This window comes from Dermatophagoides farinae, chromosome 3, assembly GCF_024713945.1.
Source record: "Dermatophagoides farinae isolate YC_2012a chromosome 3, ASM2471394v1, whole genome shotgun sequence".
Taxonomy (NCBI): Eukaryota; Metazoa; Arthropoda; class Arachnida; order Sarcoptiformes; family Pyroglyphidae; genus Dermatophagoides; species Dermatophagoides farinae.
Window position 1 is genome coordinate 4281014 of NC_134679.1, and position 26269 is coordinate 4307282.

Consider the following 26269-nt stretch of genomic DNA (forward strand, 5'->3'; position numbering starts at 1 on the left):
ACAACAACAGAAAAAATTCCATTAAAATTTGAAATATGAACGGAATTCCAATTTTAGAAATACAGTCGCACTCATCATCATAAGTATATCATTTTGACATTCATCAATGAATGAATGAATGAGGAAAAAAAATATTTGGGGTAAAATTGTTATTTTTTTAAAAAAAGAATTTATCATTTTTATGGCTACCTTTTTTATTTCTACTGTAGGTAGCTAATTTTAGATAATTAGAAAATTATAACAATAATAACACCATTTTACGTAGAGATAGGTAGGAATAAGAAAAAAATTCTATCTATTTCTACCGTCCTAATCATCATCATCATCATTAATTCGATCAAAAGACGAAGTTCCACATTCATGGGGTCATTCAATAGTAGGTAACCAATGACCCTGACCTTTGAAATATGAATGAAATTTTTATTATATTTTTTTTCTTCACTAATCAATCTCTTTCTGTATACTTGGGTTCGTCTTGAATACTCCCTCCTCTCTCTCTCTCTCTCTCTCTATAATAGCTATTAGTTTTATTTGTGATGAGAATGATTACAAAAAAAAACAACCAGAAAAGACTTAATACCCACAAAGTGTGTAGATACAATGTGAAACTGTTTTAAAAAAAAAAACGTAAAAATGGGGTCCATATATAGGGGCTGTATTTTTTCTGCAATATTTTTTTTCCATTTTGTTTTGTCTCAATGAAATGAATATATGCAATGACGTTTTGTAATACAGAAAAAAAACGTCTTTCAGATGATGAAGAAAAAAAAGTGGATGAATATATTGTGCTCTATATATGTTCATAGTGTCTGGCTGGCTGGCTGGCTTCTATGTTTGCAATTTTTTTTTCTTGTTGTTGTTCTTTTTTCTTTATTTCTATCATCATCTATCATCATCATCACTGTGTGTGTTGTCCATTCAATTTTCTCAATGATTCACAATTCCCCTTCATTCGAGCATCAACAATATTCGTATATTCGTATTCAATTCAACTAGGAAACATAATAATTGAATATAGTTAGCAACAGAAAAGCATATAGAAATCTATATTTGTTGTTTTCGATGTATAATAATAATAATAATATAATAATAATAAATGTTAAAATAAAGAAAGAAAAATTTCCTTTCATTTTTTTGTCGTCGTCGTCGTCGTTGTTGTTGTTGTTGTTGTTGTTTTTATCCCAAACACACACACACACACACACACTGAGTACGCGCGAATGTAAATCAATATAGAATGTGAGTAAAAGAAAGATGAAAAAAAAAAAATTTCATTGTGGAGATATTCGCGCGATTACGTACACACACACAGCCTACAACAACATTAACAACATACATACCTTTGCTTTTCTGCTTTGCTTTGCTTTGCTTACAAACAAACAGCACATGATATAACACATTTTTATGCCACTACTACATGTAAACTCACTGTATTTTGTACTGAGTGTCAAGACACAGTGAGAGAGAAAAAAAAAATCCAATACACACAAAATATACAACAAACACAAAAAAAAAACACAACGAGTCCAGGGATCCAGAAGGATCGATCTTATATGCATTCTCTTTTAATAATTTTTTTTGTTCATTATAATCATAATATTTTAGGAGTTGATTTCTTCAAAATTTTTGTTTATCAAATCTTGATTGAGAAGATTCTTGTTATGTGTGTGTTTGTGTGTGTATGTGTATGTTTTAGCGTTTATTCATCAGATGATTCCATTCATTGAAATTACCAACTGGTAACTGGAGCTGAAATGTTTTAATTAAAGTTTTCAGATTGTTGATAGTATGTATGTGAAACCATGTTTTTTTTTGTCTTCTAATCATTAATCGAATCTTGATTACATCTGCGGATACAACTCAACGAATTTTTGTTTTTCTCGAAACCATCAATTTGATCGATCAATATTTTTCAACAAAATAATAGATGTAAGTAATTTTTGTTTTCATAATCAATAATATATTTCATTTCATTTCTCTTGTAAATCTTGAAACAATGACGAACAACTATCAGTTTAATCAACGTTTTATGATTCTCTGATGATTCATTCGGATAAGTTATAAACGAATCTTTTTTGAAACATGAGACAAAAAAACCACTACAAATGTGATTTTTTTTTTTGATGAATGAGTTGATCGATGAATCACATTATTTTGAAGGTGTTTAAAGAATGAATATTGAAATGAAAATTAAATCTATTCAATATATATATGTTTATATGTTGTTATCACCTGATGAAAATATTGTTAAAATTAAAATTTTTTCTTCTCGAATCATAACTACAAAAAAAATGAATTAATAAAAAGTTTAATTTATTTTGTATGTAACAATGGTGTGAAAACATTTAGCCAATTCAACTTTTTTTTTATTTTTTTGTTCACCATTATCACTTCCATAATAATCAAAAAGAAAAATTTACAAATTGCAACATCGTTGTAATCACGTCATCATCATCATCATCATCATCATCATACATAATCGCCATAAACAACGCAAAACGACAAAATATTGGAGGAGAAAAAATTTTGTTCAAGCATCGATTTTTTTTCAATATTATTGTTATTGATGATGATGATGGTACTGTATTGGTATTTTGATTGACTTGTTGGTTGGTGGTATTGATTGCAATCCTCTCATTGAATTAACTAAATGAATAGAAACAAAAAAAAAAAAAACACCAGTAAACACGAGATGAAAACGAAATACTAAATAACAAGAAAGAAAAAGAAATATGCAACAGACATTTTTTTTTGTTTAAAATAATAATATTCGATCGATATATATTATTCGTCATTCGTTAACTTCCTATTTGTTTCAATTTATGGTGGAAAAATTTTCTTGTCTTTTTTTTCAATCCTTTAACAAACAAACAAACAAACAAATAAAAAAAATTGATCTAAAATCAATGACAATTAAATATGGATAGATAGATGATATTTGGTAAACCAGGAAATGTAAATTCATATAATATAGTAAACTAGGATTTTTTTTTTCATTTGGCATAATTGTAAGAAAAAAAAAACAAAAATGTTTGGTTCGATAACATATTGTTTCTTGGAAGAAGATTGCTAATCTGCCTTTGATTTGAAATGAATGAATGAATGTACGAATGAATGTATGAATGGATAAATAAATTGACTTGTAAAAAAATATATCTGGGTAGATTATTTTTATGAATGATAATTATTGGCTAATTGCTTGTTTGTGTTCGTGTGTGTGTGTGTGTGTATCTGTCTGTCATTCATACTTCAACACAATGGAGTGTGAAAAATAGTTTTTTCTGTTTCAATGAATAAAAAAAAATAAAAATAATTTGCAATCAACATTTCATTTTGAAAATGACGTTAATCTTGATCTTGAACGTACATTGCTAAAGATTTTTCTTTCTCAATATTTTGCTAATGTAAATTGCTACCTAAAACCAAAGACCGAATTTCATCAGACACACACACACGAATCGGATACGTAGTTAACCATGAAAATGAAAATGAAAAAAAAAATTAAATTGTAACAAACGTTTGTGTATGTTTGATGATTTCTTTTTTTAGCATTTTTTCTCCGTATATTAATTAATAATAATAATAATAATAGTGATAATTGAAATATTGTAACAAAACAATAATCTAGAAGTTAGAAATCATTATTAAGAATTATAAACATTGATGATGATGAACGTACGTTTGGTTATCATCATATATATTATATCATTTGAAAAATGATCACGGAAATCTAAATGATAAATGATCATCATCATCATCAACAAATCGAAAATGACTTTTTTTGGTTGTCATTTTGTTCATAACACACACACACACACACATATGAATCAATCAATCATCTAAAAGGAATGTATGCCTTTATTTTTTTTTGTTTTGATTTTGAATTTGTTTATATATTCAAAATCATAAATCTTCAATGTCTTTATCGTCATTTGGATATATATAATGATTTGGTGACATCATCATCATGATCATTATATGTTTTATATATTTTTGAGATTTAGATTTGATCGATTCACTTTCATTATTATATTAGCTCATGAATTTGATTCATCTGTACATATAATGATGATGATTTTGCATCTCTTTACTAAATTTGGTAAATTTATTTTTTTTAAATAAAAATTTCAATTTCACAAAAAAAAACGAAACATTTTTTTTTTTGATTCCAATCGGACAAATATGGACAATTATTTGCTAATGAATGGTGAAATTGATGGAGAAATTTTCATTTAATTGTTTTTTTTTTAAATTTGTTATTTATTTAGAAAAACAACATGGAAGTCAACAAAAAAAAAATGAAACATGTAGCTGATTATGTATGAATTCCTAGACCCAGAAATTCCATAAATCCATATGACGACTATATTTGTTGTTGTTGTTGTTAATTTTTTTTTTGTTCCATCAAACACAATTTCCCATGAAACTCGTCTCATTAAGGCTATTAGTGTCTTGTTACTAGCTCTAGTTCCTTCAGTTAATCATCAACCTATTTTTTTTTAAATTTTTTTTTAATGGTCAAACAAATAATTCTTTTTGACTGTTTGTCATTTCGTTTGTTTTGATACTTTCATAAAACGATTACAAATTAAATGAAAAAAAAATAATAATAATAATACTTTGCCTGGTGTTCCCAAGCACATTCATACCTACATGTTTATAAATGTTATTACAAGGCATTTTTTTTGTACTTAATTTTTTTCATCATCACCATCATCATCATTATCCTCATTCGACGAGTGATCGATATTAGCGTTAAAAATACAGTAAATAACCAGGAATTTTTTTTTTAAACATCGAAAACAATATATTTGTATGAACAATTTGAATGATGATTGAATTATAAAATTGAAGGAAGAATGAGGACATTCCGATTTTTTTTCGATGATAAATAATTTCATTCGAATGAATCGATACATTCGTACATCACTTTTGTTCCGGTATTATTTGTTATTTGTCCAATACAGAGTACGTTACCAAATTGTAGTTATTATATCGGTTTTCCTGTTTCCTGTAATTAGGCTAGAATTTTTTTTTTAAATATTTCAAATGAATGTACTACACACATACATGTAGATAAATATACTCCATTATGATGATGGTAATTTGTTTTTTCATTTATAAACATTTAGAATTTGACATTATCAAAATGTTGTTTGGGCCATAGAAAACAAAAGAATGCTCTTTTCTGTTCTGTTCTGTTCTGTTCTTGATTCTTGAAAGTTTCAAGTGTCATTTGTATTCAATTTTTTTATTCGCCCACATTTTATGAATCGTCCATTGTTTGAGATTTGAATCAAAAAAAAAAAAAAAAAAAAAAAAAAAAAAAATACATACTTCAGTGATGTGATAACATTGACATGTGGCATTTTATTTCATTCAATTTTAACTAGAAAAAAAAATTTCACTTCATTCAATTTAATGACGCATATGAAACAAAATTGTTTATGTAATTTTTTTAAAAAAAATTAACTCTTTTAATTATATTTTTTTGATTCTTGATTTATTTCTTCATATTACAGTGAATAAAATTCTCTCTTGTTGGTTATGATTATATTTTGTGATGATATTTTATACAGAATTTTTTTCATTTAAATTCTTTGGAATTATTCAAAATATTTTCATCAGTGTGTTCATGTTTGAATCCAATTTCTTTCTTTTTTTCCCGGACTATATTATCTGATACAACCATAAATTTTCGAGATTGAAAATTACATTGATTGTATCAAATTCGCATTTGTTATGATTTTTCATTGATGGGAAAATTTTGATTTGTAATTATCTTTCTCATCTGTATATGAGTAGGAAAAAAAATGATGAAAATGAAAAATTTTTAACAAACAAATTTCCATTTTATTTAAATCTTGTATTTTATTATTATTCTATTCTAAAATATTAATGTTGTTACAGAATAATCATCATCATCAACAACAACAACAACATTATCATTATATAAATGGTCGACTTGCGAATCTTTAACCAGTGGATATTATTATTGCATTGGTGGGTGGACTTGTGATACGTAATAAAAAAAATGAAAAAAATTGATACAGCCATCATCATCATCATCAATTATATCGTATCGACGTAGTAGTAAAAAATATTACCATAACCTACACAACTCTTGAATGAGATGACAACAAAAAAGAAAATCAAAAACAACTTTTATGAACCAATGACAAATAAATCTCAACAGACAAAAAAGAATGCCATAGAGATCCAAATCTAAATTATACTTTCATCAACGTGTATCATCATCATCATTTAAAATACAATTATCATTCAAAGACAACAGTGGGTGTGTGTTTGTGTGTAGATGAAACAAAACAAAAAAAAAATGTTTTCAATTTTCTTATGGCCATTTTCAATGGTGATAATATCTTAATCGCGACTACAACTACCATCATTGTACAACATACAATCATTGTATCCATTCATTCATAACCATACGTAAATGAAAATCTTTTAGGATCATAGAAATGATGATGATGATTATTATGATTATGATATGATGATGATGAAAATTGAATGAAAACAACTTATTTGTCATTTTTTTTGGATTTTGATTGAAAACAAATTATTTGTGTATGGTTTTAGATCTCAATTTTTTATTGTCATGAATGAAAACATCTGATCACTACGAAACACTAGTTGAACACACGTCGAACTATTTCTTCTGTTAGAATATTTGTGCTTGTATATACTATAGTAAAGTAGCACTGTATTCAAACAAATATTGTTTTTTGCTTTTCCTTATTGATTCAAATAAATGTCAGATGATCGATCAATCGATTGATTGATTGATGGATGGATGGAAAAAATAAATAATCTTTTTTTTCTACATTTTAACCTAAAAATATCTTCAAATAATAATCAACCAGATTGTCATCACCAACAACGACAACGATCATCATCAATTTTCTTCATATTAAACTATCATCGTAGTGTTTAGTTATTTGATTGCTTCGATCATAAACAACAACAACAACAAAGATGATGATGATGATAGCATTTGATTCATAACAAGATTGAGGATCATGATCATCATAATCATCAAATGATAATAACATCAGCGATTGTGATCATGATCATCAAATTCAATTGTGTGTGTGTGTGTATGTATGTATATGTTTTTATTATCAAATATCGAGAGAAAAAAAATCATTGTATGATAATGTTGCCATTATGAATTGTCAAAACAATACGAACAAAAACAACCAGCCACAGGCAAGCAATGTTTTTATTTTTTTTTTTTTTTTGTTGTTGCTACTCAATCAATGCGTGTTACGTGATTTCTATTACGGATAATCTTTCTCTATATGTGCATAATGGTTTAATCTCATGATGGATTGTATGCGTGTTTGCCAATAGAAATCATTTGAAATTCGTTTTTTTATGTTTGTTGTTGTTGTTGTTGTTATCTCTTTCCTTTCGCATCGTCATCATCATCATCATCATTATTATTATATACCATCATCATTATATACCTTGTTGTTCAATACCTTTTTTATATAATTATTAATATCGTTATGATTGTTGATATTGTTATTACGACTACTTTTATTTTTGTGGAATTATTACTATTTTAGATTTCATTCTCATTTTTTTTTTGTTTAATTTTGATCATTCATTCTGAACATAGAAGAAAATTCTTATGCCACATTAATTCACAAAATATCTGTTTGTTTCGAATGTGAAACATAATGATGGTAAGTTTTTTAGTTTTAATTATTATTGTCTGAACCAATTAATTTTAATATACTGTATTTTATTTATCAAATAGATGTCGATCGAAACAACAATGGCATCAACAAATGTTGCATTACCTCCATCATCAACGACATCGACGTCATCATCATCATCATCTGTCATCGATCATGGAGGTGGTGATGGATCCACCATTGGCAATTCATTGCCATCATTATCAATAACCATGGCAAATAATGAAGCAAAAATTCTACCAAAGAAACGAAAATTAAATTTAAATCATTTTGATTTGTCATCAACATCATCGACAACGACGACGAATACAACGACAACAACAACAACAAGAATACATACAACCAGTGATACGAATAATAATCAAATACTTTACCGTACAATAGATGGTGAAACAGATATGAATAATAGGATTGTAGTAATTAAAACAACATCTCATGACACTTCATCATCCATTCTGTGTGATAAAAGCCATGATTCACCATTATTAGCAGCGACAAATGATATTGACAGGGATATAGAAGAAAAAACATCATCATTGCCCGATCTATCCGAATGGATTGGACATCGTGTTCTAGCAAGACAAAAAAGATGGCCAAATGAATTAACAAATCATCATCATTGTTATTATTATCAAACCGGTGTTATAAAATCATTTGATCTCATCAAAGGTCTCGGTGTACAGTTTGATGATGATGAGAATATCAGGTCATCATTATCATCATCATTGGCTACGACAACAACAAATGCTGATCTCTCTCAATCAATCTCCTCATCACATTCACATTTATCGATTGAATATTATTCTGGCAATTGTCTTTCATATATAATCGGTGATTGTGCACCATCTGGTCGACAAATTCGTGTTGGGAGCCGTGTGGTTGCACGATCCTTGAACCGTTCACTACAATTTCGTGAAGGTGTTATCGAAGAAATTTTAGTGAATTCAAACAACGAATCGTATTCGAAATCATCGGTTTCTTATCGTATAAGATTTGTTGATGAAAATTCATCGAATGAATCTAGAACGGAAATACTTTCAAGAGCTAACATCCGACTGTTTCGACAGCCATGGGCTGATGATGATAATGATGATGATCATGATGTTGCTACAACGAATATTCATCCGGTGATAAAACAACAATCAATAACGATTGTCGAACCATTACCATCACTATCACCACAAAAACAACCAGAATCATCTAAACCTGCTACAACTCAAATCGGTGTCATTCAAGAAGCTCGAGGATCTCAACAACAATCGAAATCGCCATTAACAACAGGTAGTCATAATGTAAGTGTTATTACAATGGCAGGATCATCATCAATTTATCACCATCAATCATCGGCTATTCGTCAAACGGAAAATGATTCTCATAAATCGCTTGTCATACAGGTAAAAATTTACTTTAATTATTTAATGAATAAATGGATCATAATAATAATGTTAATAACTTTGTTTTTCTCCTTAGGGACCAATAACGACCAACAAATTCCAATATGAGCTTGAGAATTCTACATCATCGAAAACTTTACCATTTCATCACCAACATCATCATCCACATATACAAACGAGTAATTATTCAGATTATCTTCGCCATACTGGGTATTATCATCAACAAAATTCAGGACTCATTAATAATGATAAAAATAGCAATAATAATGTGGATAATGATGATGATGATGTAATCGATATGAATGGTGATGATGAGGATGAGGATGATGATGAAGCAGCCGATGCTGAAGTTTATCAAAGTTTAGCCATGTTTGGTGGTTATAATGACAACAATATCATCATCGATCATCAACGTCAATCATCAAATCATCAAAGGACAGGGTCAACACCAACAAAAAATTCAGGATCTACATCCTGTGCCATAAACACTCATCAACATCCTGAATGCAATGAACTTAATCATCAAACACAAACAGGAACAACGACAAATGCCTTACAACAAAAACAATATAAAAAAGGTGATATCGTTTCAACACCGAATGGTATTAGAAAAAAATTCAATGGAAAACAATGGCGTCGATTATGTTCAAAAGATGGCTGTACAAAAGAATCACAACGTCGTGGATATTGTTCTCGTCATTTGTCTATGCGTGGTTCAAGTATATCTGCATTAACAAAGAGTCATCATCATCATCATCATTCTAATCCTCAACAGCAGCAACAAGTTGTACCACCACAAGTGGTCATTTCATCGCCAACAAAATCTATGAATCATTCAACATCCGTTTGTTCGACGACAACCAATCCTTCATCATCACAGCAATCATCAACATCATCATCTTCATTGAATTACAAGGAAAGACGTATGTATTTGATTCGATGTTTTTCTGTTTTTGATTTTCATTTCCCATTTCTATACTGATCCTGATTTTTTTACATAATAATACGTTCTTGCTGTTTTTGTTTGATTTGTTGTTGTTATTTTATTATTCAATGTCGCTAATTTGTTTACTTGGTAATCAACGCCACATCAATATCAATGCAAAAATTATTGAGGTTTTTCGTTTTTGTTTTTCATTTTCTGGTTTAATCATGATCGTAATTCGAGGTCCATGACCGTAGCCGCATAGGTTTATATATTTTTCCAATTTTATTTCTCTATTCTGATCGGCTGTTTGTTATTGTTTTTAATCCGATTTTCATTGGAAACAAAAGCAAAAATATTATTTCGATTTGATAAATGTATTTTGCTTGTTTTTTTTTGATTACTTTCTGTCGATTTATTATTTGAATTGGATATTTTTTTCTGGACTCTACCAATCCATTTACGTGTGTGTATATAACGTAGAATTATTGTTGCTCATAGGTAAAAGGTGCAACTATCAATTCATTTTCGATTGTTTGTGTGTGTGTGTGTGTGTGTGACAAAATAATGAAACAAACAATTTGTTTCGCCTTTTTCTCAAATTCAAAAGGGTTCGTTGATCTTAAGAATAATAGTATATCTTAAGAATTACCTATTTCTTAAACAAAAAAAAAACAAGATTCTTCCATAGAAAATGTTATATGGGATATATTGTTTTTATGTGTTTTTGTTTTTATTTAGATTTCCATAAGTGAAAGTTTTTTTCCATTGACTTTTTCTCATTTTGATTTATAGAACAGCATAGAATAGAATTATATTGTTTTGAACAAACAAAAACCAAAACCCAAAATAAAGAACACTGCTTTTCTGTTGTTTTGTTAATCTGGGTTTTTTTTTAATGTTTGGCCGAATATCGTCGTCATTGTTGTTTGTGGGCAAGTTTTTATTTGACCTTTAACCTGTATATGTTGTATGTGTGAGTGTACATGACTAGGCCTTAGCACAACAGGTTGTCTTGATTTGATTTTTTTTTGTTTCCTTTATTAATTCTACGATATACATTGTAAGTGTAAATACAGTAGATATGAATCATTTCGAATTTTGCATTTATAAAATTGTATAAATGTAAAATGAAGAAAAATGAAATGAAATGATAGCACACTATTGATGGTGCTATTGTTGGTATTGAGGATTTTAGAAGTAGGGTACAATAATATAGTAGTGGTGGTGGTTGTATGGGATAAAAAGAGAGAGAGAGTGAGGTGATACTTTATTGGCCAATGGCCAGTTTATATATTTCAAATATATACGACGAGTGAAATAAAAAAAAAAAAAATTCACAAATGTCATGATAAAATGTACATTCGGTGGTGGTATACTCTCTCGACCTTCATCATCATCATCATCATTGGTTCTCAATCATGACACTTGTAGATTGTAGATGATGATCGGTCAGATTTTTTTTGCGCTTCTTTCTTTATTATACGTACGCATGGGTAAAGTTCACAGTGGTTTTTGCCTTTCTAAACACTCATACACACACACTGATGTTGGATTCGCTTTTCTTCGTTTTCTTCTGAACGTTTTTTTGCTTCTTGGCATTTGTTTATTTGTTTGTTTCGCGTTCATTTCTCACATCAGCCCCAAGTGTGTATTCATCATTGTCATTTTGATGGTGGTGGTTTTTTTTTGGTTTTCATTCTCTGTGTGTGTGTGTGTGACTTATACCAATGACTATATCGTGACCTTTATTTATTTTTTTTTAATATTCCACTCTCATTCTTTTTCTTACTTTAAGCTCTTTGTATTTTACATGAGTTTATGTGTGTTTCTGCTTGTCGTCCACACACATACACAACACAAGCAGGTGTATATAAATATCTGAAACATTCAAAAAGAAAAAATTGTCGCATTTTTTTCTGTTTTGTTTCTGGTCATCATTTTTGTTTAGTTGTGTGTTTCGTATTGGTTGTCGCACCATTGTGTTTTTCTATTGAAATGATATCGATTATTTTTTTGAAAATTTGAATATTTTTGATGTTTTTATCAACAACAATCAATCATTTTTTATTTGATTTATGTTTGTGTGTTGAAAATAATTTATGATGGAAATCTTTCACTATTTCAATACATATGCTCAATTAGCTCAATGGGGTCTTGGTATTAACAATAATAATCGTGTTGATATTTTCAATGCTATTCAACAATCTCAACAACAACAACAACAACATCAAATTCCAAATTCATTATCATCTCAATCACAGACTTTACCACTGACCCCTTCATCGATTCCACCACCATTAGGTTTTGATTTTCAAAATTTTCTTGAACATCGTTTATTGATTGAGCAACAACTACAACAACGATTATCATCATTAGAAAATCAACAACAACCAAGTAGTATTAGTAATGTTAACAATGATGACGATGATAATTCTGATGTTGATGATGACAATGATTCAAAACAGCATCTGGAACAAAAATTACAATCTAATAGTCAGTCTTTACTTTGTTTTTACCTTATTTTGATCAGTTTTGAATTCATTTTAATTTTTCTTCTCTATTTCAATTAGGTCCACCAAATTTAGATGTATCCGAAGCAGCATCATTATTGGTCTCATTGAAATCCTCAAATCAACGTTCTGCTGATGTTAATAGCCAGCCATCGCCAAATGATTTATCGATTCAACAACAACAACATAGATCACCATTATTTTCACCGTCGACTGTTATTCAACGGAATTATGGTCTTGAAAATAATCAAAATATATCGAATAGTTTGTATCCTAGTGTTAATGGTGGTGGTTCATCGGCTGGATCTTCCCCTTTACCCATAACTCCAGTGATGCAATTATTGCCCTTCTTCCAACCGATTACTGCCAATCATCAACATCATTTGTCAGTTTCGACTGTTAATGGCACCGATACATCTACGGCAGTGAATGGATTACGATCATTTTCATCCTCAACATCATCATCAAGATCATCGAATGCACCTTCTCCAACACCATTCGGTATAAATTATGGATCACAGCCTACACCCACCGGAACACCTACAACATTAATCCCATCATCTCATCATCATGGATTAGCTCTGTTGGCAAATGGTTGTCATCCAAAATCATCAAATCTTCAACATCACTTACCAAGTTCACCATCGCTAGTAACATCATCGTCGCCATATTTGACTGTGCAAACTGCTTTATCAGATCATAGTCATGGAGAAAAAAAGATATCACCTTCATCCACATCTACAAATTCCGAATTGCATTTTCCATGGTATTCTGTGGTGCCATATTTTGCTCCAAATACACCTAGTTCATCCCCAACTGCACAACAGCAACAACCATTGATCTCGTTAACAACAAATGATGATTTTCATCATAGCCAAAAAACTACCAAATCACATCATCATAAGCAACAAGGAGGTGGTTTTCTATATGTACCTCCTTTAATTGGCGTTAGTGGAAATGGTGACATGTCCGAACCGATCTCACCGCCGCATTCGGCACCACCACATTTAACTCTCCAACAAAGGGATCATTTCAATTCATTTGGGTTGGATGATCGTGATCCAGATGATCAAAATGATGATGATGATGACGATGTTTTTGTCAAGAATTCAAATCATCAGCAGATAAAATGTGATACCAATACAATGGCCAACAGTCCACCTGTATTTAATTCTAAAAATATTAATCAAATTGATCATTCTCAAGATACAAACGATAGTAATAGTGAATCAAATATCGATGGCAATATTAATAATAATAATTCTGGTACAAAATCGTCAAAAAAATCTAAACGAAGAAGTCATTCTTTATCATCTATAAATAGTGTTAAAGGTAAAATTCAATTTTTTATGTCATGTTATTGAAATTCCATTTTTTATCATAATTAGAAGGTGTCTCTAAAAAACGTTCGGCGGCTGGAGCTGTTCCAAATGGTGATAATAGTAATGAACATTCGAATCCAGGTGCTGATTTGGATAAAAAACATATTCGACGGCCAATGAATGCATTCATGATTTTTTCGAAACGACATCGAGCTCTTGTGCATCATAAACATCCAAATTCAGATAATCGTGCTGTGTCTAAAATTCTGGGCGAATGGTGGTATTCATTACCTGCGCAAGAAAAACAACAATATCAAGAATTAGCTAATAAAGTAAAGGAAGCGCATTACAAACGTCATCCAGATTGGAAATGGTGTTCGAAATCGATGTTACCTGGTTCTGAACATGGAAAAATTGGTGAAGATGATGAAGATTATGCAAATGGTAGTGCCCTTGTATCAATGAATACAAACAGTAATAGTAATGGTTCGAATGGACATAAAAAACGCCGAAGCAAACTAAATGGAGATTCAAATGCAGATCTATCCACAAACGAATTGATCCAGGCCAATGTTTTATCGCCCAATTCCCCACAAAAGAATGACGATAATTCAGATCCACCACGTTTGATGATTGTTACAGAAGAAACAACATCTAAAAATAATGATCATGAATCTGAGGCTATTAATTTGTCGAAGAATAACGAAGGCGATAAATTGACAATACCAAGTTCATTTTCCATAGCCAAATTATCGGAATCATCATCAAATCAACCGATGCAATCTTCGCCGTCATTTATTCAATATAAATACAAAAATATGGTGATCAAATCAAATGCAGCGACTGTTGCTTCCTCAAACTCATCATCATCAGTATCATCCATTTCATCATCTCCGCTTACGTTGTCAACCTCGTCTACATCAACAACACCTAGTTCAGCTTCGTCAACATCAGCCATTAATAATGCCAATAATTCGCCATCGCAGCATCAAGCTCAAAGATCTCCAGTAATTTGTACAAGTAAATCGTTGGATAATAATTCAGCTTCAAAAGAACCAATGTTCTACAAAACTATAATGAATTTTAAATCAGGTAATTTATCGGTTACAACACCACCAACTCCAGTTACATCGATTCCTGAATCATCGTCTTCGAATAATGAGATTACTAATTCATCATCCGAGAATAAGAAATTTATTCTTGCACCAACCCCTGCACAATTGGGTAAATCTCGTGCAGCGGCTGCTAAAGCTAAACAAGCTGCTGTCGCAGCCATTGATTCTTCTAATTCAATGACTAATGAATTCGTGGTGAGTGAATCTGCTTCAGAATCATCTCCCGTGGAAAATCAAGCGCAAGAAAATGATGAACCGAAAGACTTTTCATCACCTAAAAATTGTGAAAATGAAGAAGAACATTCAAATAACATGGTTTTGGATGAATCTCAGTTAAATTTGAATGATAATGAAACAGCGATGACCATTGATGATGATAATCAACAAACAGATGCGATGGATAAAATTCTTGAAGAAGTAAATTTCGATCAACATTTCGAACAGCTGCCAGAATTCGATCCATCGATAGCACCATCCGTAGTAACGCCTACAACGCCAATACAATTATCGCCATCAATGACGGCTGCATTCGTGTCGTCATATCGTAAACGCCAACAACGTAAACAACATTTAGCTGCATTAGCAGCTATTTCGGCAAGTATAAATAATAACCAACAATCACAGCAGCAGCAGCCACAGCAGACACCTTCATCAACGTCACAATTATTGAGTGCCAGCAGCAGTAAGACAACACCACCGGATAGTCTAAGTCCATTGATTGTAAAAACACCGGATAGTAGTACACAAACAGGTGCTGCCTTTTTTGGACCAAATTTCAATCTTACTGAAGCCATTAATCATTTGAATACGTTGACAAATAGCGGAGATTCATTATCGCCTAAAACTCCACTCGGTAAGTGATTGTTTTTGTAAGAATTTCTTTTCATAATTCAAATTCGACTTTTTTCATTTCAGATCAACCTCCAAATTCTGCTAACAGTGAGAAACAAGGATCATCTGTTCGTAAGATTCTTGATCAACGGCGACAACTTGTCATGCAATTCTTTGCTGAGAAAGGTCTTTTTCCATCTAGTAAGTCATCTATTTCAAATTTTTAATTCAATTCACTAATCTGATTTTCGCATTCCTTATTAGCTCAAGAAACAAATGAATTTCAGCGAAAATATCATGATATATTTCCAAATAAGAATACTTTGCAACTAAAAATTCGTGAAGTACGCCAAAAATTAATGTCGTTTAATGTGACTGAAAATTCATCCACAACTACTACTACTGGAAATAGTTCTACACCAGTTACAACAATATCGACAAGCATTTCGCAAATGACTACCGATTTGCAACAAAATTGAAATTTTAGACCACTCAAATCAATTGAAATTCAACATATAGTAATTCATTGACATTTTTATTTCATTCTTTAAGTGAACAACAAATCCTTTAATACCTTGAACTCCATATGCAATAAGCTGTAAATAACTCCGATTTCTTGCCCCCATCAATTCTTCATTTCACATCTGACCTGAATTGTGGGTTTGCCTTTCATTTTCTCATCAGATTCCTATTGATCAAAATCATCGATGACGAAAAAATTACTTAAAATACGAATTATTATTTTAAAATTGTGTTAGATTATAATCATGCCACATGAGCCGTTTTTCTTTCCTTTTTTGGCTATAATTTGTGTCTTTTTATATATAAATTCTCCATTTATTTCATTCATAACACACAACAATTTTAAACCTTTCCATCCATCTACCTACCTTGTTTTGATGCAAATATATCACTTATATATATATCAAACCCCCTTGATTTCTACAAAACAAAAAAAAATGAAAAATCTATGCCTCATTGTTATCAATATTTCCATACTGATGAACACAGATAAAAAAATCAAATTCAAATGGAGAAGAATATATAAATTTATTTTTAATTGTATAAAAACAAAACAAAAAAAAGATATCAAAAAACAAAAGTTTGATTGAAGCGACATAATTATTGATTTAACACAATATTGATTATTTGATGAGATAAATGCAAAAATTATGAATCAAATGGAATATAATAAATAAAAAGAAAAATTATTTTTCAAAGAAAAAAAAATTATTTTCGATTCATCACCTGATTGAAACCAGATGGCAATACTTTCGAAGATTTTAATGCTTTTCACCTGTCAAATTAACTCCAGCTTCACAGCTTTTCTTATTTTGGAAATTTTTTTTTTATATATTCGTTGCCGTTATTATTATTTGTATATGTAATTCTTTGTATCATCATAAAAAATTCAAGCACATGTGTCAGATAATTGCTGAATGAATATAGAATTGTAAAGAATTGAATTTATTTATGTCGATCAATGTGCAATATCCGTATTCATCTGTGCCATATTGTAACAATATTTGTTCATTGTTTTTTTCTTGATATTCATCGTTTTATTATCATCATCGTCGCCCACCATCATAATTATCGTAATTGGCTTTCATCGTCTCAATTATAAAGAATTTTTTTTTCTACGTTTGAACAATTTGTAAATGGGATCCAATCATTGAATTTTTTTTAGTTGAAAAAAAAAATTTCACTCAATGATACAATTATTATGTACCAAAATAGTAGTAATAGTAACAACAACAAAAATAGAAATGTAGAACAACTTCAAAAACAATCCAAAAACAATAAAGATAATGATGTTCTTCAAGGTTATCTTTTGATACATTCGAACGTTCAACAAGAGCAATCATCGCCATTGGTCAATCATCGCAAAAAACGTTGGTTCGTTTTCAATAAAGACAATGGTAAACTATATTACTATCGTACAAAAGAAGATCTTTTTCCATTGGGTGAGATTAATATAAATCAATCATCATTTATATTGGCCAATCCGACTACTGGTGTTGATACATTTCGATTCGAAATACGTTCAGGTGTAAAACGATTCATGCTCGAAGCGAATACTCCCACCGAAGGTTTCCATTGGGTTCGAATGTTACAACAATATCGTCAAAGCTATTTCCAACGATTAGCTGAACCATTAGCTGATCGATCGGATAAATCGTATTTCTCAATTGGTACCACCGCCGCCGTTACCGAAACTACATCGGATAAATCAAATGAAAGCGAATTTTACCAAAGCTGTGATATGAACACTGTTGATTCTCATAGTCGAAACAAAATTTTAAATGAACAAATGGTTCAACCGAAACCCAAATTTCCGAATCTATCGGCTCAAAAACGTACTCAATCATTACCACCTGCTAAACGTGACCAAAAACTATCGGTGCCAATCACAAATAGTGACCATCGTCGACCATCTCGTATATTTGGTGGAATGTTTAGTGGTAAACCAAATAAGCAGCTTGTCCACAATATTCAAGATGATTCTATTAAAGATGTTGACATGAATTGCTCACAATGTCGGCGATCAAATGGTAGCCTATTAGCATTACGCCATGATAAAATGGCCCTAGAAGATGAAGTGAAAACTAATCGTGAAGTTATAAAAATCTTACAAGAACAATTAAGAATTTTTAATCAAAGTGAAAAACCGACAAATTGTTCAGATACGGATGATCCACGGTGTGATGATATAATTGCTTTGAAAATCAAATTAAACACAATGGTTAAAGATAATGAAAAATTGCGACAAGAAAATTGTTCATTATCGACAACAAAACAAGTGTTGGAAGAAATGCTTGAATCTCGTGATCGTACACTAGTTTCTTTAACACATGAAGTTTATGATTTGGAATGTAAAAATTCTAGAATGCAAACTCATGCTGAATTGGAACGAGAATTTATTCAGGATGAAGTGCCGAGAAAACTTAAACAAAAAATTGAACAGCTTGAGGTAGGTTAAACGGTATCAAAGATTGATGATTAATTTAATTTACAATGTTTGATTTCAAATTATTAGGATACAGCCATTGCATTCGAACAACAAAACTATTTTCTCAACAAAGAAATAATCGAATTAAATGAAATTAACAGAATTCTTGAACTTAAACACAAACAATCCGAGGCAAAATTGTGTGAAGTTGAAGCTAAATCATCGCAGATACAATCAAAATTATTGTCACTTTTGAAAGAAATCAATCATTGTATACAAGTTGAAGAACGCAATCAAAAAGAGGTATTTCATGGTATCGAATCATCATCATCATCATCAAATTCATTCGTCACTAATGAATCTGTTAAGCAAATAGTATCGAGATTGCTTGAGGAAAGTTCTTTAGACATTCCATTAAGTTGGAAACCTGGAAATCGACCAAGATCTCGATGGTCAAATCAATCGGCTTCGAATTCAATTTGTGGTGCCGAATATGATGAATTAGGATTCTATCATCATAACAATGAAAGACCACGATGTTATGATTTTGTTCTTGATCCTGATAAAAGTGAGATCACATGGCGTTCTAAATGGGATCATTTTATGAGCAATTTAACTAATCATGGAGAAGTTCCGATTGGCAATTTTGAGCTAAAACAAATGATTCGGCTCGGTGTACCTCAGGATTATCGTTGTAAGATTTGGCGTTCATTAATACATCAACGTGTCAAAGATCACAAAGCTAAATTGAGTGATGACTATTACGAATCATTACTTCGTAATCGTTCAAAACTTGGTTCGCAAAGCAAAGTTCTTGATCCATCGGCTAAACAAATTGAATTGGACTTGTTACGTACATTGCCAAATAATCGTCATTTCGAAAATCTAGAATCTGATGGTATTGAACGACTTCGTCGTGTGCTATTGGCATATAGTCTCCATAATCCATCGGTGGGCTATTGCCAAGGATTGAATCGGTTAGCAGCTGTTGCATTGCTATTTATGCCTGAAGAAGATGCATTCTGGTGTCTGGTGGCAATCGTAGAAACAATTATGCCTAAAGATTATTATGGCCGTAATTTGCTCGGTATATGTTTCTGTAGAAAGCTATATTTATAAATTCTAATCTTTTCATTTTTTTTATAGGCGCACATGTTGATCAATACGTATTACGAGATTTAATTACGGACAAATTGCCCCAATTATCACAACAAATGGACCATCATCATATAGAAATATCATTGTTTGCCTGGTTTTTGACCATTTTTGTTGACAATGTACCGGTGTTTGTCTATCTACACATCTGGGATGTATTCCTGCATGAAGGTAGTAAAGTTTTGTTTAGATTCGCATTGGCCATACTACGTCTGCATGAATCTGAACTGCTGCAGATGACCGATTCGGCATCAATGAATCAATTTCTGCGTACATTAGATGAAAGACAATTCAATCTACAACGGTTATCTGATATAGCATTCCGTGAACTGAACCCGTTTCCATACCGATTAGTGCGATCCAAAACGAACACATTATACTGCTTTGGTCATTGAAGAACTTAAAAAGATTGATGAATTTCGTTACACATTGAACAACGATGAAACGAAAGGTGAACAATTACAAACGGAAAAATCAAAATCAAAAGATAATTCTCAGCAATCATCATTTGATGATAATGAATCTGATTAAAATTAATGAAAAAAATAAACATATCTTTTTTATTGATAAACACTACTGACATTTGATATTACAAGATGATTATTATGAAAAAAAATGAAATTATAATCATACAGCACAAAATTTTAAGATTAATTCATTGGCACGATCATGATTACCTGAATTCCGATAAATCTGTGATAAGTTGAATGCTATCTCCGGTGAAAGATCAAAACGTTTATCATGTACTTTAAGTGGTGTTTGAAGAGCTGCTTGATACAATTCAATTGCGTAAGGAATGAATCCAAGTTGATGAAATGTTCGGGCCAGATTATAGTAGGTTTCTTGACATTTACCAATCTTGAGCATATAATCATGAAGAAAGGCAATCATTTGAGCAAACAATGAACATTTATCCAAAGTATGTTTCTGACAGATGAGATGCAGATAAGCAAGGGCAACATGAAATGAATCATAACGATACGATGTTCGCATTCGATAGATCATTAAGTAGATGGCTAATGCATGAAGATAACGTGCTGATTCAAATGCAATATGACCATTTACTATTAGAATATTAACATTTTCTGGTGATTCTGACCAAAGTCGAATGCAGAAACGTTTATGACGATAATCTTGATAAATGCTGCTCAACATTGCACTGAATGCATACCATAATTTACCATTATTACGAAATTCTTTTATTAATAATTTTCCCAACCAGAAGGTATATTGACGAACTTTAGCATCGATACAGGTTCGAAATGTAACCAATAGAATTGGTTGTATTAATTCATGGCTATATGAAGACATAAGACCGGAAAATGCCCAGCGTACTGCTTCATCATGTTCTTGAAGATAGTTTAGCAAAACGAATATGGATTTTTTCCAAAAATCAAAAAATTGTTCTTTAATCAAACGACCACCAATCAATTCAGTTCGTCCAGTCAAACGTGAACATTTTCGACGCAATGATCGTGCCGATTTCATAAGACTGAGTGATGTAGTTGATCGTGCAACCAATTCAGCCATATCTCGCCAATTTTCAATAAAATATAGATTGGAACTTAATAGTAATCGGCAATGTGAAATAAATTCTGTCCATCTTTTACAAACGAACAAAAGATTGCATCGATTCATCAATAGAGTAATATCTACTTTTAAATGATCAAGATTGACTTTATCAAGTGCACGTTCTGGTATACCAATCTGATTGCAAAGATCACTTAATTCATTTACAGCCTCGTAATTATGTTGATCAAAACGTATGGCATTACCATAAGCTTCGATGGCATTTTCATCTTGGCCAAGTTTCCGCAAACATAAACCATGCCAATACCAATATTTGGATGATTTAAGATTTTTCACCAATTTGGTCGTATAAACATGAGCTTGTTCATATTCATCTGCATTTATTAAAGCAACAATTATCGGCCTATAAACCATTTCCAGTGCAGTTTCATGTTCAATTTTAGAAAATTCATTATGAAACTTTTTTATCGAATCAGTATGGCAATGTTTTTTAAAATATAAACAAGCACAGATTAATTTTGATTGTAATACAATGTCATCAGTATTGAAAAGATTTTTATCTAAATTATCGAAAATAATGTCTCGACATTGATTGACATTTTCAACATCAATACCATCAAGTTTTTCCGTTTTGATTAAATTATATTGAATGAATTTCGAGATCAATTCATCGATCTTACCATTTGTTAGTAATAAATCGAAATATGTCGCAACATATAGACGAAATGAAACAAATTTATCAGAATCTTGTTCGATCGAATGTTGAACAATAATATTCTCGATGATGGCTAACGCTTCTGATGGAGAATTCAATTGAAATAGCAACAAATTAGCAATGCGAAATGCAATCGAAATGATAATCTTGTAATCTTCAGGCTCCAAAATGGACATCATTTTTTCATATGTTTTGTATGCATTTTCATATTGTTTCAATTCTTCGAATATGTTTGATTTTTTTATATAATAAGTCAAATTGCGTGGACTTAATCGTAGGGCTTTTGTGTAGAATTTCAACGCTGATTTGTACATACTATTGAAATAAGCTAGCTCGGCAATTTCTGCCCAACGTTCACTATCGTTTTGGTTGAATTCTATGCCTAGAAGATAAAATTCCAGAGCCTTATCATAATTGCCTAATCTGCGATATATATCACCAAGTGCATCATATGGTTCTGGATTCAATGGATTAATACGGATAACTTCGAATAGCAAGCCAATAGCTTCGTCATTTTTTCCATGTGCAAATTTCATAAAAGCTTCACCAATTGAAAAATTGATGATATCGTTTGAAGTTTTACGAAATAATTTCTGTCTAGTATCGACTGGATTAATTCCATAGGTTTTATAAATATTACGCATATCTATCTCAATCGGTTCTTCAATTTCTTTCTGTTCTTCGAATGTCAACATATCGATGGTGCCAATTTCTTCTTGCATTGAACGTTTACGAACTTTGGATCGTGTTGAACGCATAGATTGTGGCCGCTTTGAGCGTTTATTATCGTTGGTATAATACATTTCATGATAATATTGTTGAGGATCGATTTCAATTTCGTCAATTTCAAATTGATCTTCACCAAAACCTTCGTTTATATCCGCACAACCATCACGCATTTTTAGCAATAGCTGTAAAGGATTTTCGTTTTCTTCATCCATTTGCCTGCGGTAATAATGAAATTCTTTTCGGTAAAAAAAATTTTTAAATCTTCAAATTTACAATTTGTTTCAATGATCAACACGCATATTTTTGTAAATAATCGATACTATCGATACCTATGTGCTCAAATTTTCAAATTTTTTAGTTTTTTGAAAAAATTGACGTCATTTCTTCGGAAATATGACGCGAAAACGTGAAAAAAGCAATGCACTGTTTTAATAACGAAAATTTGATTACATATTCAAAATATAACCACATATTATTACATTTAGTGATAAATTATATTTACATACGTGGCCTTCATTTTGGTCAAACAAGTAAGTATTAAATTTAATCGCTACATGTACCCGGTACATTTTGTTTATGTAATCACATATATCAGGAGTTTTTAAACTTTCTAATCATGGATAACTTGAACGATCACATTTCTTTCGAAAACTTTGTTCTTTATTGATAAAAATTAGATTGTAACAAATAGTTTGAGAATCACTTGAATATTTCATAAATTGTACCGATTTTTATCTTGACTTTCCCCCTATCAAAAGTTCGGTTTTTTTGTTTTATTTTGAACATCTTAATTTGATTTCATTTGAAAAATAAACAAAAATAAAAATTATCATAACCAATTGTGCAGCCTATGTACAGTATTTTCCATATATATTTTATCTAAAATTAATAATAATTTATCCTTATAAACAACAACTGAACTTAATAAATAAATGGTGAAATTGAGTTAAATTGTTATGTGCATTTTTTCATCGACCGAAACAAATCATCAAGTAACAAGTTGCTTACAAAATGGAAACAATAAATCTGACGATCGACAAGTATGGTGACCAATAATTTCGTCAATATAAAATTTTTCTTCTTAACCGATATTTTTTTTTCTTATTGAATTAAATTTAGCATTACTGAACCATATCGATTGGCAGTAGAAAATCATTATGAATCATTTATTCTTCATCGTTTCAATGGTGATCACAAATTTGCAAATTCACTGATTGGCTTGTTCATAACAATACCCGTTTATTGGATTGTCGGTACAGCCTATACATTCATCGATATTTATCAATGGCCAAAATTCATTTTGAAATACAAAATTCAAATGGATAAATCACAAGTGAATGGAAAAGATTTACGAAGATTAGTGAAACAAGTGTTATTTAATCAAATTTTGGGTATCTCATTGGGTGCTTCATTTCAGTGGTTACAAGTGAATCATATACTAATTCCACAATCATCTACACGAATACCGACGATAAGCCGATTTATTACAGAATGGATATCATTCATATTGATACGTGAAGTTTTGTTCTATTATACACATCGATTATGTCATCATGGTTATCTTTATCGACATATTCATAAACGCCATCATGAATGGCAAACACCGATTGCTTTGGCAGCAATTTATTGTCACCCAATTGAACATGCAATTGTCAATACATTTCCCGTTCTTATTGGACCATATTTAATGCAATCACATTTACTTGTTTCAAATCTTTGGCTACTATATACGGTATTATTGACATTGAATGACCACTGTGGTTATCATTTTCCCTGGTCATTGTCACCTGTTTTTCATGATTTTCATCATCTCAAGTAAGTTTTTTTTGTTTCTGTTTGTATTGATTTAATATTAAAATCTTTCCATTCATTGTGATTGATATAGATTTAATGTTAATTATGGAATCCTTGGTATATTGGATTGGCTACATGGTACAGATAAAATTTTCCGTAAATCAAAGTATTTCCAAAATCATCGTATCTATTTTGGCCTTACACCACCATCAGACTATTCAAAAATGAACTGATTGTGTTTTTTTCACATTTCAAATGGCAAAATAATAAAAATAAATTTATTTTAATTAATTAATTTTTATTTTATGGTGTTGTATTACATAGAATTTAATTCGTAAAAACAGTGTTTTTTTGATTGAACAAAAAGAAACCACACTTTTCGCAGCCAACAGGATTCGAACCTGTGCGGGAAAAATCCCAATGGATAACTAGAATTAATATATTTTCCATTCTTGAAATGAAGTTTTCATTTTTTTTTCTTTCCAAAATTTCTAATTTCGAGTCCATCGCCTTAACCAACTCGGCCATAGCTGCTTTGAATGAGTTAAAGTATAGGCATTGCTGCTTGAATAGCAAGGCAGTGATATGAGAGAATAAAGAGTCTAGGGCACCAAAATTGAAAAATATTGGCTCTAAAACTAATAAAAAAAAATTAAAAAATCTGGATAATATTGGATTTTATATCTACTCTTTAAGTTTTCTTTTATGTAAGGTTATTAGTAATAAATAATTCTTGCAATTGAAAGTCTGCTTACTTGCATGAAAACTTTCAAATCTAGACACTTGTACCCTTTATAAATTCCAAAATATGGTAAAATATTCATCCTAAAATCAGTTATGATAACAAAAATATTGATATACTTCATTTTAAATAGATTTTGATAAAGTCATTCGGCATTGTTTTCCTAAATAACATCTGATCATCAATAAATATAATTCTTGCAATTGAAAGTTTGTGTAAATTCATTACAATAGATGGCACTAGAATAGATTGACTATTTCAACATTTTAAGAAATGATTTTAAATTGAATGGCGTTGTTTGTGTTTACATTGGAAAGGTGTTGGTGTATAAAAATTAAAAATCTTATCAATCTACTAGTCTATCTTAATATAAATATACAGTAATACCCCGCTTAGCGCTGCCCCGTTTAGCGCTGATTCGATATAACGCTGCACAATTACCCTACATTACATTGTTACATTGTATATGAAGGGTAAAAATGCATTATGTAAAAATAGCCCCGCTTAGCGCTGTTTCGCTTAACGCTCAGAATTTTTGTAACGTAACCCCCGCGTTAAGCGGGGTATTACTGTAAATAAATATATTGAAATGTACCATACACTAAGAAAAATAGGAACTTTTCGTATACTACGTATAACTATTTTCTCTACGCAAAGAAAAGCTGAAAATGAAATTGATGATTCTTTTTTCCAATTTTTTTTTCATCATCCAGCATTTTACGATGAGAAAAGAATCGTTTTTCTTATTGTAATAGTTGGATTCACAAACCAGAAAAAAGAAAGAAAAAATCCGAATGTTTGTCCAATTATTTCATTATTTATTTTGTTGATGT

General features: G+C 30.7%; 4 protein-coding genes, 1 long non-coding RNA gene and 1 other non-coding gene across 8 annotated transcripts; 3 read left to right on the forward strand and 3 right to left on the reverse strand.

Annotated features, from left to right (window-relative positions):
* The first annotated feature begins 1536 nt into the window (after positions 1-1536).
* Positions 1537-17051, forward strand: cic (Putative transcription factor capicua). 3 transcript variants are annotated; one of them, XM_075728912.1, is made up of 8 exons: positions 1537-1929; positions 7643-7709; positions 7784-9115; positions 9192-10038; positions 12614-13885; positions 13942-15843; positions 15906-16022; positions 16086-17051. In XM_075728912.1, the coding sequence occupies exons 2-8, from the start codon at positions 7704-7706 to the stop codon at positions 16298-16300; spliced, it is 5691 nt and encodes a 1896-aa protein (XP_075585027.1). In that variant the 5' UTR covers positions 1537-1929; positions 7643-7703; the 3' UTR covers positions 16301-17051. The 3 variants fall into 3 exon arrangements, with proteins under 3 accessions (XP_075585027.1, XP_075585026.1, XP_046913577.2); XM_075728911.1 differs by lacking the exon at positions 1537-1929 and adding an exon at positions 6522-7227; XM_047057621.2 differs by lacking the exon at positions 1537-1929 and having other exon boundaries at positions 6522-7709.
* Positions 17052-17129: 78 nt separating this feature from the next.
* On the forward strand, positions 17130-20501 carry LOC124494439 (TBC1 domain family member 2B). The gene is given in 4 exon segments (XM_047057604.2): positions 17130-18792; positions 18859-19858; positions 19918-20288; positions 20290-20501. Coding segments are annotated over 4 exon segments (2787 nt in total). The 5' UTR covers positions 17130-17544; the 3' UTR covers positions 20458-20501.
* On the reverse strand, positions 20466-23210 carry LOC124494440 (general transcription factor 3C polypeptide 3). The gene has a single exon (XM_047057606.2). The coding sequence runs from the start codon at positions 23110-23112 to the stop codon at positions 20554-20556; it is 2559 nt and encodes an 852-aa protein (XP_046913562.1). The 5' UTR covers positions 23113-23210; the 3' UTR covers positions 20466-20553.
* Positions 23211-23280: 70 nt separating this feature from the next.
* Positions 23281-24983, forward strand: LOC124494441 (fatty acid hydroxylase domain-containing protein 2). Its single transcript, XM_047057607.2, has 4 exons — positions 23281-23430; positions 23847-23940; positions 24020-24715; positions 24786-24983. The coding sequence occupies exons 2-4, from the start codon at positions 23912-23914 to the stop codon at positions 24925-24927; spliced, it is 867 nt and encodes a 288-aa protein (XP_046913563.1). The 5' UTR covers positions 23281-23430; positions 23847-23911; the 3' UTR covers positions 24928-24983.
* LOC124494442 (uncharacterized) lies at positions 24966-25581 on the reverse strand. Its single transcript, XR_006959215.2, has 2 exons — positions 25450-25581; positions 24966-25332 (listed from the first exon to the last, which is right to left on the reverse strand). It is a non-coding gene; the product is annotated as an uncharacterized LOC124494442 (long non-coding RNA).
* TRNAS-CGA (transfer RNA serine (anticodon CGA)) lies at positions 25075-25228 on the reverse strand. The gene is made up of 2 exons: positions 25191-25228; positions 25075-25120 (listed from the first exon to the last, which is right to left on the reverse strand). It is a non-coding gene; the product is annotated as a tRNA-Ser (tRNA).
* Positions 25582-26269: the final 688 nt, after the last annotated feature.

Excerpts from the sequence above, each read along its gene's own strand:
- cic (XM_075728912.1), top strand. Across the intron at positions 9,116-9,191 it reads ATAAATCGCTTGTCATACAG|GGACCAATAACGACCAACAA; the intron begins GTAAAAATTTAC and ends TTTTCTCCTTAG. Across the intron at positions 15,844-15,905 it reads ATCGCCTAAAACTCCACTCG|ATCAACCTCCAAATTCTGCT; the intron begins GTAAGTGATTGT and ends TTTTCATTTCAG.
- LOC124494440 (XM_047057606.2), bottom strand. The coding sequence starts at position 23,112 with ATGGATGAAGAAAACGAAAATCCTTTACAGCTATTGCTAAAAATGCGT.
- LOC124494441 (XM_047057607.2), top strand. The coding sequence starts at position 23,912 with ATGGAAACAATAAATCTGACGATCGACAA. Across the intron at positions 23,941-24,019 it reads ATAAATCTGACGATCGACAA|CATTACTGAACCATATCGAT; the intron begins GTATGGTGACCA and ends AATTAAATTTAG. Across the intron at positions 24,716-24,785 it reads CATGATTTTCATCATCTCAA|ATTTAATGTTAATTATGGAA; the intron begins GTAAGTTTTTTT and ends TGATTGATATAG.